Source organism: Pimephales promelas, chromosome 4 (assembly GCF_988280905.1).
Source record: "Pimephales promelas chromosome 4, fPimPro1.hap1.1, whole genome shotgun sequence".
In the NCBI taxonomy this organism is placed as follows: Eukaryota; Metazoa; Chordata; class Actinopteri; order Cypriniformes; family Leuciscidae; genus Pimephales; species Pimephales promelas.
Window position 1 is genome coordinate 30,689,971 of NC_142772.1, and position 19,028 is coordinate 30,708,998.

Genomic DNA, 19,028 nt, shown 5'->3' on the forward strand with positions numbered 1-19,028 from the left:
ATTTTTCGAGACAAGTTCTTTCAAGTCGTTGAGCTGAGCAAGGGTACTATATGCTGGTGAGTCAGGAAGAACGGTTTGTGGTTGTAACAAAAGGTCTAAGGGACCTCTGAGTGGTCTACTGAGATTAAGCTCAGCAGGTGTAACACCAGTAGACTCTTGTACTGCTGAATTAAGAGCAAAACGGAACTGATGAAGATGCTGGTCCCAATGGCTGTGTTGGCTTCCTACATAGGAAGCAATCATAGTTTTCAGTGTCCGATTAATCCTTTCAGTGAAATTTGTTTGGGGGTGGTAGGCAGTGGTTAACTTGTGGGTCAAGTTCCAAGCCTTACAAGTCTCTGCAAAGATTTCTGACACAAATTGAGGTCCTTGGTCAGACAGAATGTACTCAGGGACTCCCCAACGAGTAATGATTTCTTTAACCAGTATTCGTGATACCGATAGAGCTGTAGCTTTCCGCAAGGGAAAAAGTTCCACCCATCTGGAGTAATAGTCAACAAAGACCAGTAGGTAAGAATTTAGCTGGGAACTTACGGGAAAAGGTCCCATTAGATCCACACCAAGCATTTCCCAAGACTTTGAAACTAGAGTTTGCTGTAACTTGCCTGCTGGTTTCTTAGCTTCTGGTTTGTAGCGTTGACAAACTGAACAATTCTGGACATAGTTCCTGACATCCAAACTCATATTTGGCCAGTAAACAAGAGACTGTAATCTCCTATAGGTTTTGTATCTGCCTAGATGACCTGAAAGAGGATCGTCATGAAAGAAACTCAAAAGTCTAGCACGTAAAGAACTGGGTATCCACACCTGGTAGATGGTACGGTGTGGGAGCTGAACTATACGATAGACTTTGTCCTCAATGATGGTCAGAGTGATAGAGGAATTAACTCTTTTCTTTCCATCTTCCAGAATAGACTGATACAATGCTTGCACTTCTGCATCCTCTTGTTGGGCTTTCCATACCTCATCATCCGTACAAGGAAAGACAGGCACCTCCTTCTTTTTGGTGGATTTTAACACTGTGGCACAGGTTGACAGGAAAGGTTGGTCTAATGGAGCACGAGAAAGGGCATCTGGAACTGTATTGTATTTTCCTTTCCTGTATTCGACAGCAAAGGTGAATTCCTGCAAACGTAATGCCCAGCGCATAAGTCGTGTGCTAGGTTTGTTGGTCTTAAATACCCAAGCTAGTGATGCATGGTCAGTTACCACTGTGAAATAACGACCTTCCAGGTAGTACCGCCACTTCTCCAGGGCCCAAACTACAGCAAGACATTCTTGTTCTGTTGTAGAGTAATTACGTTCTGCCTTGTTTAGAGTCCGACTGGCGAAGGCCAGAACTTCTTCAGATCCTAAACCTCTCTGCTGGACAAGTACCGCTCCCAGGCCAATGTCACTAGCATCAGTGTATACCACAAATGGTAAGTCAAAATTCGGATGTCCTAAGATTGGTGGCTTCACCAAATGCTCCTTAAGGGTGTCAAAAGCAGTTTGGCATTCAGATGTCCATTTAAATCTAGCTCCTTTTCGTTTCAAGGCAGTGAGAGGCTCTGCTGTTTTTGAGAAGTCAGGTACAAACCGGTGATACCACCCTGCCATTCCTAAGAAACGTTGAAGGGATTTCAGATTAGATGGGACAGGAAAGTTTTTAATGGCTTGAGTCTTTTCAGAATTTACTTGAATGCCTTCAGAAGAAACCACATGGCCAAGGAATTTCAAGGTCTCTTGAAAGAAATTACTTTTTTTCATATTCACAGTGAGTCCTGCATTTCTCAGTGTATCCAGGACAACTTGAAGATCATGGAAATGCTGTTCTTTTGAAGGAGAAAAAACAATAATGTCATCCAGATAAACAAAACAGGTCTTGCCTCTGAGATCTCCTAACACAGTCTCCATCAGCCGTTGGAACGTGGCAGGAGCATTTCTAAGCCCAAATGGCATTACCTTAAAATGAAATAGCCCATAAGAGCACACAAAGGCTGTTTTGTCTCGACTTTCTGGATCCATTTCAACTTGCCAATAGCCACTGTTTAAATCAAGAGTAGTGAAAATGCCAGTGCCTGCTAAAGATTCTAGAATTTCCTGAATTGTGGGTAAAGGATAGGCATCACTGTAAGTAACAGCATTTAACTTTCTGTAATCAACACAGAATCGCAAGCCTCCTGATTTCTTTGGGATCAGAACTACTGGTGAAGCCCAAGCGGAAGAGGACGGCTCAATCACTCCCGTAGCCAACATCTCATCAATTAGTTCCTTCATGATCCTCTGCTTAGTAGGTGAAACTCTGTAAGGCTTCTGCTTCACAGGCATATCATGGGTAAGGAAAATTGTATGGTTCAACAACTTGGTACGGCCCAGTTTTGTTGTACACACATCCAAATTTTGTTTCAGCTGTTCCTTGAATGTCAGTTTTTCATTTTCTTCCAACTGAGCATTTTTGACTGCTTGTAATATTACTTCCTCAGAAGGATTTGGAGACAATAGTGTTGGGGCTATAGTTGTAATTAAGGCAACTTGCCGTTCTGGTCCCCAGTCATGCAGTTTTGGAATGTCACTATCGAAGGTAAATCTGTCTTTTTTATAGGGTTTGAACCAATAGGTATTGGTAGATACATCAATCTGTAACCCACTCAGAAACAGAAAATCAAGTCCCAGAACAGCAGCAAAGGCAAACATTTTATCAGACAACACTACGGTAGGCAACACCCAGTGACGACTGTGTAGCTGGAACTCCATCTCAGTCCACCCAAGTGGTTGCTTTGCTTCCCCATCTGCCAAGTACAATGGTCCTTCCTTCCAAACGTTCAGTTCTTCCTCTGGGTTTTTTAGAGTTTTCCAAAGTTTTTCAGAAAGAAGAGTAAAAGAAGAGCCTGTATCCACAATAGCAGTTCCTTTCCACTGACGTAACGTTAAGGGAACAACTAGTTGGTGAGGACTTGAATTTCCAGTGGCCAATACAGGGGTTCTATAAAATTCAGTATTAGGGTCTTTGCTATCTCTTTTAGGTGTTACGGTACTTACAGTAGGATGATTTTGAGGAACAGGTGCATCCCTAACAACAGCATTTGGACCTTTCGAAAATTCCTTATTCCTTTGGGCATTAGGGTGACGACAGGTAGCTGGTGAATGGGCCCCTTTGCATTTCCAACAGAACAATTGTCGCGTTCTATCTTGTTCAGGTTTACCTGAATTTTGCTGGCTCTGGGTGTCTGGTTTGGAACCTTGGTGAAACGTTTGGTTAACCTTGTTGGTGAAACGTTTACGTTGTTCATATTGTTGTTGATTGTCTTTATCCTTTTCTAATTGTTGTCCTAGACGAACCAATTCCTCCACAGAAGAAACTCTATGTCGAAGCTGACTTGCCATGCGGGGATTGATGTTTTTCAGGATGAGTTTTATCACTTCTTCATCATCAATTTCAGGCTTCCACCGTCTGCAAAGAGAACGATACATGTATGCAAAGTCTCTTATACTTTCATTTTCTCCTTGTATTCTATTACGAACTCTTTCTGCCAATTCATCCCCATAATCTTCAGACAAAAAAGCTGAAAGAAAGCTAGTTTCAAACTCAGTCCATGTATGAATGGACCCTCGAGCTACATCCCACCAATCTCTGGCAGTCCCGTGCAGTACATTTCGAAGGGTGGCCATCAGTTCTTCATTTGATAGAGGAAACATTGCTAGAAAATCTTGACACTTTTCAGTGTAAGTTAAAGGGTCTGGGTCATCCTCTTTCCGACCGAAGACAGGGAATTCTAGCTTAATAGGACTATTTCCCACATATCGTCGACTGATGTCTCCGGGTAACAGTGTGTCTGTGAGCCCCCTTGAACTCCTGTCAGGAAGCCCGGTTTGCATGGTGGACTGAAAAGGATACGATTTCTTTGTAACATCGTGTACATTAGTCACAGGGGAAGGTTGAGGGGAAGATGCTACTTGAGAAGTATTCCCATGGGCTTGCATGCTGGACTTCAATGAAGCCAAGTCCTGAGCCACAGCGTTCACTTGCTGAGTTTGAGCTTTAAATTCAGTCCGAAGATCGTCAATAGCTGTCCTTAGGGGCAGAATAATGGCGTCAATATCCTTTAAAACTTGGTTCTGGAAACGTTCCAATCGCCAATTGATGTTAGCAGAATTCTGAGTTTGATGATACTCCAATTGCTTTATCATTTCTTTTTGCAAATCCTTCTGCCCGTCAACATACAACAGTCTCAAATCTTGATTGATTGTTGTTAAGGTATTCATAAGCTCTCCTTTGACGTTTTGTTGTTCCTCTTTCATTTTTGTGAAGGTTTCAGCAAGGAGTTTCTGGAGTTTAGCTTGATTGGATATAATATTGGACTCATCAAAATCCCTGACATAGACTTCTCTGTGTTTAGGAAGGTCCACAAAGCTTGGTAGTAAGCGAGGGGAAAGTGCAACGTCATCACACAATTCCATATCAATTAAGGAACGAGTTGTAAGGTTAATTGAAGAGGGTGGGGGGTCTTGAAGAGGACTAGAAATCTGTGGTACATTCAATAAGGAAACATCCTCAATATCTGAATTCATTTCTGGAATGAACCCAGTATCCAGTACTGGTAATATATGGTCATCTTGCAATGTAGGAATAACATCCCTTATGACAGAAGGGGTAGTAGAAATGTCTGAGACCTCCATTTGAATTCACAAAAAAAAATAATAGCTTAAAAAAAACCTTCATCCAATTTAAGTCCCATCTGGGGTGCCATTTTTTATGTAACGGATTGACCTAATTGACTGGGGTGCCAAGCAGGTTTTTAAACCTACTATATTTTGTTTAGTCAGTCAACCTTACAAAGGATTCAGACATTAAAAAAAAAACAAATAAAGTAGAACCCTTAATATGTGGATGAAGAATTAACAACAACAGTAATAGGCTCAATTCATATAAACTGTTATTAGTTTTTGTTGATCAAGATAACATTCAGTGAGAAAAAAAAACATTAATGTTTCACTAAAGGCAAAAAAACAAACAAACAAAAACTAAATCAGAAACCAAAAGTTCTTCAAGTTCTTCAAAAGTTCTCCAACAACTCAAATACTCAATTCCCAAGTCTGGGGTTCATTTAGTTCATTTACCATGACAAGTATTCAAACAAAATCAGATCTGCTCATTCAAAGTCAGATTATTTTCCTTTCAACTCATTGAGGGTGTAAACACCAACAGTTTCACAGTTCACATTAACAGCTCTTGACCAAGTTCTCAATTCAGCATAGTTTTTGTACATGTACTTAGACCTTTCAGAGTCCATTCAGGCCAGCACTGAGCAACCAGTCCACTGTGCAGTTGAAAAAGAGTTCTCAGCACTTTAAACCACAGTCACAAAGTCTCATGCCAAAAAGTCTCAACTGGCAAATCCAACATAAGAATATGAAAAAAGAGAAAAGAAAAAACAATACTTGGTTGGTTTGTCCAGTCAGTCAGTTAGCGAAATGATCAGTCCTCCATTGTTGTTTGAACCATTAGTAGTATCTTTGAACATCCAGGAACATCCAAAAGAACCATAAATCCCAAGGCAAATCAACAAAATGTTCCTTTTACCTCACAGGGTTTTTTGTAGGGATTAACTTCCCACATCTTTCCACTGCACAAGGTCTCCTCAAACTGCCATCTTCCAACTCTTTTAAGCCATGTGCTCCACACATCATGTGACTCGGTGAATCATGTGACTGAGAACATCATGTGACTGAGAACATCATGTGACTGAGAACATCATGTGACTCAGAGAATCATGTTCGTCACAAAGTGATGTTTCATTTGGGTGTGTGGTTTGTAAATTATCGGAAAGTGCTAGGGTGAGATGTAGGACAATGATGTCCATCTGATGGCAAACTTCTCTAGTCTTCACTACATACAGACACAGTGTTGGGGAGTAAATTAAACTACTTGACTACATTGTTCAGTATGTGATAGTAGTTCAGCTGTTTTCAAAACACTAGTTTTTTACAGTAACGAGTTACTTTTTCAACAAGTAGCAGTGTCATACTACAACTTGGCCGTAATATTGTGGCACAACTGATAAATTCTGATGAAGTCTACAAAACAAAATATTTGGTTTGACTCACTTATACCGAATACATTCTAAATTATTCCATTTCCTAGTTTTACTTTTACTTTGTTTTATCTGTTGTATTTACTGTAAGACAGATCTTAGAATAAATCTTGTTACAATTTTTTTGTTGTTTATAATCAATTTCCTAAATGCAGAGGTAGAGGCCAATGCTGTTTTTTATTTTTTATTTTTTTATTTTTTTACAGTTTGGGGTTAGTAAGATTTTTTTTTTTTTTTTTTTTAAAGAAATGTATTCAAATTCAAATTTTTGTACTTTCACAGAATCACATAATCCTGAAAAAACAAGGTTCCCACAAAAATACAACCATTTTGAAGCAAATCAGCATATTAGAATGATATCTGAAGGATAATGTGACACTAAAGACTGGAGCAATAATGCTAAAAATTCAGCTTTGCCATCACATGCATCACTTTTTTAAATTAAAACATTATTTTACAATATTTCTGATTTTACTCTATTTTTGATCAAATAATACACTTCTATCAAAAGCCTAAAAAAAATCTGTCGTGGGAAGGAATAGACGGGAACTGGCAAACATTTAATGGCTTTTAATAAATAAATAAACAAATACAAAGTGAAAGTAAAGGCAGCAGAAAGCTGCCATATATAATCAAATAGAAACAAAACAAAAATAGCCCAGGCCTGTCCTCTCTCGTCCTTCACAATCATCACTCCTCCTTTTATGCTTTCTCTCCTCCGTGAGAGAGAGGAGACAGGTGCGTCGCGCAGGTGCCGCTCATCATCAATGGTGAGTGCCGTTCTCTCACGGCCCTCGGCCTCATCCTGTTCGCCACAATCAGTAACACTTTATTTTGATGGTCCCTTTTGAACATTCATTTGACTATAAGTTACTTTAAAACTGCATATCAAATAACTCTCATTAGAGTATTAGTTAACTGTCTGCTTAAATTGATACTTAAGCATTAAGCTTTGTATTAGTAGAAAACCTGTAGTATTTTCGAATTACCATGCTTTCCACCCTCATATCCCCCTGAAATGAGAGATGTATGTATTTTTTGTCTGGAAAAAATCCTCTGATGACCCAAAAATCGTCATTTTGCATCATCAGAGGATTTTTTTGGCTAGAGGCTACAGACTACAGTCAGTAGTAGGGGCTGTTTCGCATGTTCTCAACCCGCCCATAGAGGGTGTGATCTCACTCACAGAATGTACACATAGTGTCAGACATCTTTTTTGGAAGCTAAGCTAGCAGGATCTTGTTCTGTGGAGAAAGCGGAGTAGTAGGGGTTACTGTCCTCTTTTTCCCGGACATGTCCGGCCGTCGATGTCCGGGATTCAGCTTTTGCTTTCTGCAGTCGACATTCATTGGTTATGCTCGCCACAGTAAACATAATGAATGGCGACTGTAGATCGACAAAAGCCAAATCCTGGGCATTTTTGGTGTTCTGGAAACACATTTTTGGGACTCATCACGGAGACTCACTAGTACCAAAGACTTGTTGTTTAACTACTGCTCTCCGGTAGGTGTGGCGGGAGTTGTTGTCTTTAATCCACATAAGCCAAAAATACATTTTCTGGCTTTTCTCAGTCTAGAAAGCTCCAAATAATTTTAAATAATTTCTCATTTCTTCTACATAAATTTCCCATTTTATATACACATTCATCTTTCCAGAGGTGAAGTATCCCTTTAATATCTGCTAACTCCTTATTGTGATGCTCTCTGATAGACAATCTATTGACTATAAGAAACTTTGCAACTACATGTCAACTTATTCTAACCATAAACCTACCATTCTAGTGTAATGACCTGATCATTATCAGTCCTTTTTGTTATTTTGTTTATTTCTGACCTGATCATTATCAGTCCTTTTGTTATTTTGTTTATTTCTGAAATATGTGGGTTATTGTATTTTATTTGATAACGTGTTTAATGCATATACAAGAAGATTCATCATTTAATTACCCTGTGCTGTTCAGATGTACCTGGTAATTTAACAGTTGAGTTGTGTTTTCTTTAAAATGTTTTAAGGATGGTTCATTACATAAGAGAAGCTCACTAATCAATCTGTTAATATTAGAGATTAAGTGATTAAAAAAAGTGTCCTATTGAACTATGTGAAATCCCGTGAGTGATGAGAACGAGGAAAAAAACATTGTATTTGTGTAGCTCAGTGTTTTCTGTGGTAATATTCTATTTAAAACCAAGAACATTCGTTCAGGTACCCATTGATAAGCAGAGAGATAGTGAGAATCATAGGGTTTTTTTTTTTTTTTTATACAATGAGATGTCCCTTTCACCATTTTACCAAACTTTAGGTTTAAGAAGGTTTAATACTTAATACTTTATACGTGACTGTATAACGTACTTGCCTCATCACAAGCCTATGGTGAAAAGGGTTACACTACTAATCGCCTACTAACACTCTAATGAGAGTTAGTAGACATGTCTAGGCAATGTTACTTATTGTTAAAGGGATCATCAAAATAAAGTGAAACCAAAAAATCTTACCCCAACGTTTGAATATTATACACGTCGCTTGTGAGAAACCATATAGGCTAATGATGCTTTAATTTGCAATCAAACTTCACATTAGCAGATAAACATGCTTCCTGTAGTCCAGTTGTAAAAGAAAAGCTTTTAGAAGTCTTATGAATACAGCCAGAATATGAGGTAAAATCACAGCCTGTTTGTGCCATTATGTGGATTCCTCCTCAGAATGAAATATTGTTTTAAATAGCTTGTGAGTGTGTATCTTCTACCATCTTAGCTTTTCCGTAAGGCTCTCCTACACTTATGAACTACACACAATAGATCCACTTCAGGTCCAAGTTATTTGTGGTATTATTTGTGGGGGCTGATTAGCATGAAACAGTGATTTTGAGCTTGTGGGTCAATGATTCAGTCTGGCCTTAAATACATGTGTAATACACTTATGTAACCAACTGAATGAATGAGGAAAAGCTCAGGAATATCATGTCTGATAAAACAAAAACATCATCACACTGTAGGCTCTGTCGTCAATTCTCTGATGTAAAACAGCCATTTATAAATGTGATTAAATGAAGCAAACAAAAGAACACTATGGAAAAAAGGCCATTGGATGACTGATGATGTACTTTGGAGGTAATACAAATGTATATAATGTATGCTAATGAAGGTAAGCTGGAAATTAAAACAAAATTTAATATGGCTAACTTCTAAATATGTTTTTTCTTTAATATTCTCTGATTACACTATAATTTTATTTAAAAAATCAAATAAAAATACACCCTATTCTGTCTCCTTATGTTAGACAAGATTTCTCTTTCAAGATTTTCTCTTTAATTATTTATTATACTGTTTTGTACAAACTCACTCTTAGGATTAAACAGCTTAAGTATGCTTACTACTATATGTTCTATGTCATCATGATTTTGAAAGGTGTGTGTGTTATTAACATGTGATCCAATCCTGCAAAATTTCACAGAAAGTGAGGTGCAGGAGTATATACTACAATTGAGTTGTATAGTGATATGTGAGAGATGTGTATCTTTGTCGTGCAGGACGCTGGCCACCATCAGGACGAGCATGGGTCCATTTTTGTGAACGAGGCTGCATTTATGTCTCCCTCTCTAAACAACCGGCACATCCACCTTCAACATCATCCACACCATCATCATCAGACTGTCCACCTGCACTCAGGGTCTATAGGATTCTCGGATTCTCCCAGTGCTCAGAACAGTCTCAATTCACTCCTGGCACGATCCAACCACAGAAAGAGCTCTGCTGGAGTGTCCGATGCTCCTGCAGGGCATGAGAGTTGGACTGGAGGAACAATGTACCCGACCCCTCTGAGAAGTCTAACAGAGAGCCCAAATTATGGTAATGTTTTTAGTGCAATCACTTGTTACTTAGTGGTGTTAACAATAATGGGTGGGCAATATGTCAAGTCTTATGTCACAGTATAAGGTTTTTTTTTTTTTTTTGCTGAACATTCTCCAGCCCCATATAAAATATCCTTGCTATTAAAAAAGTAAAAATAGTAACATTATGAAATATTATTGCAATTTGATATAACTGTTTTCAGTTTTAATATATTTTAAAATGTAATTTATTTTCCTGTGATGGCAAAGCTGGATTTTCAGCATCATTACTCCAGTCTTCAGTGTCACATGATCCTTCAGAAATCATTAGAAACATTTCTTACTATCAATATTGAACACAGTTATGATGCTGTCAGGATTCTTTGATGAATAGAAAGTTCAAAAGACAGCATTTATTTGAAATATAAATCTTTTGTAACATCATAATTGTATTTACTGGTTTCATGAAATGTAAAACATTTGCTAAAATTAAAGTAATAGTTCTTTAAAAAGAAAATCTTAATGACCCAAAACTGATCAAATCTGGCTCAATGTAAAAAAGCTTGAGTTAAAAACAAGACTTTAAATGTGATTCATCCAATTATAAATAATGCATCCCTGTTTTAAAATACCGGTTGCAACGTTACTTGGCAGCCGTAAATAACCTACAGTTACATCATGCCTGCACCATACATTTGGTGTGACACATCCAACTGTCCACATGGGAAACACCCATCTGCGACTCACTTTAGAGTATCTGCTAGTTTTCTGATTTAAAACCGTGTCCCGGATAAGCTGCTATATAAATTATATTACCATGAATTAATACCATAAATTGGTATTGCAGAATATCTAATGATTGACATATTTCTACTATTATATACCTGCCCAACAATTCTGCTAGTTGACAACGTAAAATTAAAATAAAAAACACGTTTAGCTTGATTCTCTGCCATTTCTTTCTTTTTTTATGTGACGCAGATGCAAAAGAAAGAACTGATTTGATCACATCTACATGCGAATCATTATTAAAACTGGTGTTGCAGCAGCTTAGGTCGATTCGTTTTCTTTGTGTTGTTAATCTGTGTTTAATAACAAAGATTCATCCTCAGTCTATCACACCCAGGTACAAACACGCACAGATACACATCTGTCTCAGCGATCAATATCACCTCTGTCTATTGACTGTCGGGATGACAGTGGCGTGTGAATCAAGGGCCGCCAGCTACGGAGACTGATTGGAACATTGATCTAAAAAATCTTTACCAAACTCATTACCGAGTGACCCGTCATCTTACAAGAGCAAGGAGGGGCGAGGGACAAACTTATTAATCTGATATTTACTCATGAGCTGTTTGAGTTGTCGGGTTAACATTATGAATCGTCCCTCTCACACACACACAAGCATACAGTTCATCTCCGTAATGTCTAAATGTACTTGTTGAACATTTTAACACTTGTATACTACAGTAAATAACACATCTTATTTACTTGTTTAAAGGTTGTATTCTGTATATTGATTGCCTCATTAACCCTCTCTTATTATTGACAGAGTGTGCACAAGGGTGCATGTTTAGCTAGATAAGGGTCCCACTTCCCAGCTTTATCATCTATAGAGTCTTTTTCAACATAAATATCCATAGTGTATATTTACCAGATTTGTTTACCCAGTGTGTGTGTGTAATTGCATACTGTCCAAGCACATATAGATAGACGCCCTATCGACCGCTACTGCCTATTGTCACGGACGAGCCGTGGGGCCGCCATCTCAAACCAGTTATCCGCTCTGCTCAGTGTAATCTGTATGACAGGTGATATGAGCTGTCAGCGCATTTAATTAATCATATCTCACTGAATACCGAACTGATTTTCACACGGGTTTTTTATTTTTATTTTTTTGCTGCAAAGGTCATACATGTAGCTATGATACAGGACACATGGGATATTTTATCCACAAAATACAACTAATAGTACGGTAATGTTAAATCTTCAATCTTACTTGTGAAAAGTCATTCCCGAGCGAAAAGTCATTACTTGTGAAAAGTCATTTCTCAGTGCCCAGCGGCCAATAGGGCATCTAGACTCTATATGATATTTATGTCTAAGCAGGCTACTGCATTTGAATTTGAACTTACTTCACAACTATTAAAAATATGGATGCAACGAATATTCGAATATATAATCGGCCACCGATTATTGATGTCCAAAAATGGCCCAAAAGTGCATTTTATCACCGAACCAATACGGCTGAAATGTTGTGATGGCGCAAACAGAAACTGCGACCTGCACGTGCTTATCTGAAGCAACATGTCTGAGGTGTGAACGGATTTTCAGTATATCTGACGGTGCGTTCACACTAAACGCGAACAGAGCATCTGGCCTGAATGATTTCAATGGTCAATGTAAAGACGCATTTACGCGCTTCTAGAGGTCTTGCGGCGCGAATGAAGCATTTTGCGCGGTGCGGTATAAGCAAATGATTTTATTTGGTGCATTTACACGTTTGACGTGAATTTGCGTCTAACGCCCAAGTTGAAAATTTTAATATAATTAATAAAGCAGAAAAGCTCTTTATCAAGAAAAAGAGTAGTAGAATGGCCTTAGTGTTTAAATATTCATTATTCAGTCCCACTTTATATTAAGTGGCTTTAAGTACTATGTACTTACATTGAAGTTACTACTTTGATGCATTGGACTTATTGTGTACATACATGTTTTTACATTGTACTTATATATTGAAAATACCTGCATGTAATTACAACTGTAATTAATTGATGTAATTACATTTGTAATTACACAGTTGACCCTTCCCTCACACCTTAACCCACCCTGATACGTACCCATACCACCACACCTGTCCCTAACCTTACCCATATCACACCTCAATAGCAGCAAAAGTGTTTTACAATACAACCTGAACACAATAAGTACATTGTACTTATTTTCCTACGTAAGTACATAGTACTTAAAGCCACTTAATATAAAGTGGGACCCATTATTCACTTTGCACATCTGCAATTCTTGGTGCATTTGTTTTTGTTAAAGTTCTACAGAAAAAGTATAGGCCTAGGCTATGGCAGTCTTTGTTTTGATACAAGACCTACAGAGAAAATATTGTTATATTTAGTCAGTTGCACTTGTTCTGAACACACTTAGTGCTACAGAGAAAACAATTAAATGCAATTGACCTAAATGCACTTTGATTCATTTAAAACCTTCCATCAGGCTTGTAGGCTTGTACATTCTTATTTGATGTACACATGATGTTCACAAGTTAAACATTTTAGTTTGATTTTTATTTTATACTGTGCAATGTGCTAAATAAATATTTGAATAATTTACAATTGATTTATTATTTGAAACTTCAATATTAATTTATGCAATTACAATGCCATGATTTTAGTGAAGTTAGTACAGTCATAGCCATAAATGCAATGGTGCTAATAATTGGCGTAATTTCTTTCGGTGTTTCGGTTTTTGGCCTTAGTTTCCCCTTTTTCGGTTTCGGCCAAGAATTTTCATTTCGGTGCATCCCTAATTAAAAAAAGTCCTTGTATGAATATGGTTCGTATGAATGAAATTCATTAAAAACTGTCGTGTCACTTCATTACTATTCACAAAACCTCTCCCATGGCCTCATGGGATAGTAGTGTCCAGCAAATGCGCACTTTAGAATCACGGTGGAAGTAGTAGGTCATTCAGGGTCTTTTCACCTGCTGTTTTTCGAATACTTTGTATTCTGCTGGCCTACTGTTTTTCGCATACTATATCGTATATGCAGTGTATGTCAGTCTATATATATATATATATATCATTAAATATAGTTCCAAAGTGACAAAAGACATTTATAATGTTTCAAAAGGTTTCTTTTTCAGTGCTGTCCTTTTGAACTTTCTATTCATCAAAAAATCCTGAAAAAAAAACATATCAATGTATTAAGCACCACAACTGTTTTCAACATTGATAATAATAAGAAAGGATCAAGCATCATGTGACTGAAGACTGGAGTAATGATGCTGAAAATTTAACTTTGCTGTAACAAGCAAAAATTACATCTTAAAATATATAATTATTTTTATTTAATTTGAATTGTAATAATATTTCACATTAGAGACTTTCAAACATTAAAAATAGCTTTATCTGGAGGTTTTGTTGGGGCAACCAAACAAAGACAGACAAAAAAAAAAAAAAGCTCTGAAGCAATTGAAAATGCAGTTTGCCCCTGTTGATATGACACCTCAAGTGAATTACATCATAAACATCCAGGGTCACAAAAGATTATGTTGATGACGCATGCACAGGCTTAAACTGAAAAACAAAATCTCCTTATAGTCTACCTTCAAAATTGAACATTCCTTCCTTACCTGTCCTTCACATTATCCATTTATCTCTCTATATATGAAAGCCTTGATTGAAGTCCTTGTTAAATCAACATGACTATAACACTGCTTTGTTTAACTGTTTATTTATTCAGAGGTCAAGACCACAGCCTTACAATAGTCACTGTTTGACCTTCCCAGCTAACAACATTACATCACATACACACACATGCTACAGTCTGAATGAAGGTAATGAAACTGGGTCATAGTCCCTGTTGAGAAGTGGGTAATTAAATGTTAGAAGGGTTCATCAGTTTCATTCACATCATCACATGAATGTGAATGACATGTGATAGCACTTGACTTCCAATGTTCCAAGAATGTTCCAACCCCTTATTATTTTCTTATTGTACAATGAAAATAGATGGCCTCAAAATTTGGTCTCTTTCTTACACATAGGAAGACCATCAATGAATACGATCTTAAATTTCAATTAAAATACATTTGCAATATAGCAGTGGTTCCCAACCATGTTCCTGGAGTACCAAAACTTAACACTTTTGCATGTCCCCTTTATCAAACACACCTGATTCAACCATGTAAAGCCACTTGAAGGCAAGCCTGCAACCATAGCCTGAAAAAGAAGTACGGAGGGAAGGAAACAAGGGACCGTTTTTTTTAATAGATATCAATAGAGGCTAGGCTTCACTACGCTTCATATTCCGCTTTTGTGAGGAAATACAATACTGTGAAAAAGTCTCAGGGCTCTATTATACACCTTGCGCAATGTGGCAAGTGTTTTTTGCTAGTTTCAGCCTGACGCAGTTATCATTTTCACATCCTGCACCACGTTGTTTAAATAGCAAATGCATTTGCGTCCATTTGTGCACCCTGGTCTAAAAAAAGAGGTGTGTTCAGGCGCATTGTTGGCGCGGTGGTATTTTGAGACAGCTACAACAGACTGCGCCATTGACCTGAAACCTGGTGTTAATGGTGCTGTATGTTTTTGTTATTTAAAAGGCACGTTAGTAAAGTGCGCCTATAGGCTTGTCCTCAACGCACATACACTTTGCCCCGTAGATGGTCTGCTCGCAAACTTTAATTTTGCCCTCAAACATATTCGTTTCCTCTGTAGAGAAGCGTTCAGTTTTTCCACTTGCAAATTCTGCCACGTAAATAGAGTAAAAAATGAGTATGGGAGATGAGACTCTGATTGGTTTATTGCACGCCCAAAACACACCCATTACTCATCAAAGGGTCATCTTTTGCTTTTGCTCAGTTAATTAATCGACAATTATTTTCAGCCTGTTTGTTTTCACTGAACAAAAAAGCTATTTTATTAGATGGGTCACTGACAATTGCTTGATTGCATGATTTAGTTGCTTCATGAGACTATTGATGACGTAATCACTTATAACATCCGATTTGTCTTCACAGATGTAGGTCAGCTCAGCCATCTCCAAGAATCTTGGTCAGTCGAAGGAACAGGGGTGGGGCTTCCTCAAGCCGACGTCCTGCTTGTCAACCAGCCCTTTGTTACCATGGAGACAGAGAACAGAGATACTGAGGGAGAGGAGAACATTGTGTATCTCTGAAATGAACAAACAAGCTTTAGTTGGTTTTGAAACAAAACATTTGGACTTGGATTTGCAATTTGAGATTTGGATCAGGAAATGATCCCACTCTTTATTTGTGTTTTTTTTATTCTTTCATTCATCTTAGCACACTTTTGGCCTTCTGTGACATTCTCCAGATTTCATAGCACTTACTTTGGTCTGTGTGTGAGATGGGGCTTGTCGAGTGGCTGTGTTTTGCTTTATAGCCTGGAGCCTGCAATGACTGAATCAGGTTAGGCAGTTTCTGCACACGTTCAGTCACACAAACTAAAGTCCCCTCCCACATTGCTGCACAGAGTAGTTTTTTCCAACTGTCCATGTCAGCTTACATTAGGACACAAAAATACTGATCCTTTAGTTGAGAAGATGAACGATGACTTGGTTTTATAAAAGCATTCTCTGCCTATTATATGAGTCAGGCTTATGTATGCGTGTGTGTGTTAGCGTGAGGAATCACATCATCACCTCTTTCAAATTCAATCTCTCACATTAGGAAATTGGTTTCACATGTATGGATGGAGGGGAATGTGTAAAATGTGTCCTCTTCGGAAACATTTCAGTTATTTGATGCTCACGAGACATTGCCTATAATGTTGCATATGCAGTGAATATCTGAAAAGTCTCATCAGCATTCAGATTTCACACTGGCATTCACTTGATACTATAGGACAGTATATTGTCATTTCAGCCTGAAGGCTTTGTTCATGCATTTTGCATGTTGTCAGTTACATTATTCATTGTTTGTTTTGTGGATCAACATTTTTGTTCATACATAGGCTATATTTTTACAAATAGTATAAATTCAGGCCTGCTGTGATTTCAATCACATTTAAAAAAAATCCTTATTCAAATTCTAGCCATGATTATCATAAAAAAAGACTACAGACCTGTACTAGGGGTGTATACTGTATGTACTTAAGTTAAACTGACAAGAATTCAGAGTGTATTTGCTTTTTTCAAAGGCTTATCACTGATTTAAAAGCAGGTGCTTTGCTGCGCATGAGAACACTGTCTTGCTATCCTTTGTGTTTTGTTTCTTCTAATGCATAGACTCTATTTATTGTTGATATTTTTAAGGAATAATTGTATGTACATAGAGCATGTTTTGTATAATTGTTGTATGTAGATGGGTGTAGTAAATGTTCATGCATCAGCTTGTGTGTTTTTCTTGTTTAAAATCATCTTCGTAATTGATTCAAATCAACTGTAATTGCAAATGTCAAAATTATTTGTTAATTCCTCTTTTCATTACTGCAGCAAATGCATTTAGCTGATCAATTAACGGTAATAAAAAGAACGACCCCAAACCATAACTCTAAAACCAACTGATTAATAATCCAAAGTACAGTTTTTCAGTAGACTGTGAAATTTTTATCAGTACAAGACAAAACATGCTGCTGGGCAGAAATTTTCATGCAAGTGTGTTGGGTTGAGTCCAAAAGTTTGCCATTAGGTTAGAACTTCTAGAATTTCAAAGTACTGTACGTCAAATATAAGGTAAAGGCCTCACTGCAGATACAGCTACGTTCAGTTACTGTGGTTAAAATTGATAAAACATAGATTGTGAAAATATATGACAGTAAGATTGTTTTATGGTGGATATAACAAAACCTATTTTTGTTCTGTTTATCGCCCTTCCCGTATTTTTTAGGGACCTGTAAATGTTATTTTCACTCACAAACAAAGTCAATATATAGTAATGCGTCTGAGGGTGGGGACAGTAGCCAACCGTACAAAACACCTCCCCATGGCACTGTAATGACTTTAGGAGCAGTTCCACTGTAAACCTGTCATCCCAGCAAATAAATAATGGCCATTAACTAGCATCCCACCTATGGCCCCTTTCCTGTGCATAGTAGTACTCTACATATTACTCTGACGGGTGTGTTAATCTACAGACACAAGAGGACACAAACATAATGTACATAAAAAATGGCTACCATGCGGTCCAAGTTTTGTCTTTGATTTTGGAGCCCTAGATACTGAACCAAAAGGTTATTATCTGCTACAAGACACAGAACATGTTTTTGCATTTTACTGTTTCGTTTTTTTTTTCTTTAGAAATGTGCCAGACAGAGAGTTTTGACCATTTTTCTCATCTTTTAGAGTGTCTTTCTCATGAGTGCTGCATTGTAACGCCTTAGAGCTTAAAACACCTCAAGACCCTTTCTGTTTTTTTTTTTCTGTGTGCGTTTTCTATTTCACTGCACTGCTTCTTACATTTTGAATGCCCCTTTAATTTGATTGTTGTTCCAACTGCTAAGAGTGATGTGTATCATTCTGCTTGTCTTTTTATTATGTGCCCTTCAAGTAGATTCAGAAACATCTTTATTTGCAAGCTAGCAAAATCGTATATAATAGTTGCCAAATTGTGACATTGGAAGTGGCAGGCCAATCAAACAATGTTGAAAACACTAACCCATGATAAAGATGATATCTATAATGTATAGGCTATAGATCAGTGAGCAGGAAGTCAGTAGAGAACTCTGTTAAATGAATCAATTTTCACGGTTTGCCTTGTTATAAAATGTAGAAAAGAATATTTTTATCATTTTAAATTTCGATGTAGTTGTTTGGTTTTTTTGTTCCTGTAACTGAAAAAAAACTATATGAAGAGTTCAGATGCAAAAGCCTCTAAATGCCATTTGAAATTTTCTTCTTTAATGATGATTTTTATCAAACTTGTATATTTAAGTTCAGTAATTCCACTTAAATGGCAATGATAATTGCCTATTAAATGTTATTTAAGTGAAATTACTGAACTTAAATATACAAGTTTGATAAAAATCATCATTAAAGAAGAAAATTTCAAATGGTATTTAGAGGCTTTTGCATCTGAACTCTTCATATATATATATATATATATATATATATACAGTATATATATATATATATATATATATATATACATACATACATACATACATAACATGTAAGTAAGCAAGTAGCCTAATATATGCCTAATGTATATTAGGCATACATGCTATTTTTCCAGCTTGTATTTGTCACGTTGATAACAAATAACCTGATAAATGTTCAATATTTATGCGTCTAAATTAAAGTAAATTACTCAATATGAACTTATATTATTAACCAATATAAGTAATATCAATACAGCTGTGAATACCATTATGCATGAACATTATGCATGTGCGATATTGTTCAATTGTTGTCACGGGAGAAAAAAAACAAC

At 37.1% G+C, this 19,028-nt stretch overlaps 1 protein-coding gene across 6 annotated transcripts in view; it reads left to right on the forward strand.

The window, feature by feature from the left end:
• arhgef28a (Rho guanine nucleotide exchange factor 28a) overlaps window positions 1–16,988 on the forward strand; it is an 87,219-nt gene extending 70,231 nt beyond the window's left edge. For all 6 annotated transcript variants that reach the window (XM_039649991.2, XM_039649994.2, XM_039649993.2 and 3 more), the window contains 2 exons: window positions 9,601–9,919; window positions 15,657–16,988. In XM_039649991.2, coding sequence (XP_039505925.2) covers window positions 9,601–9,919; window positions 15,657–15,814 — 477 coding nt within the window. In that variant the 3' untranslated portion in view covers window positions 15,815–16,988. The remainder of the gene's footprint in view (window positions 1–9,600; window positions 9,920–15,656) is intronic.
• Window positions 16,989–19,028: the final 2,040 nt, after the last annotated feature.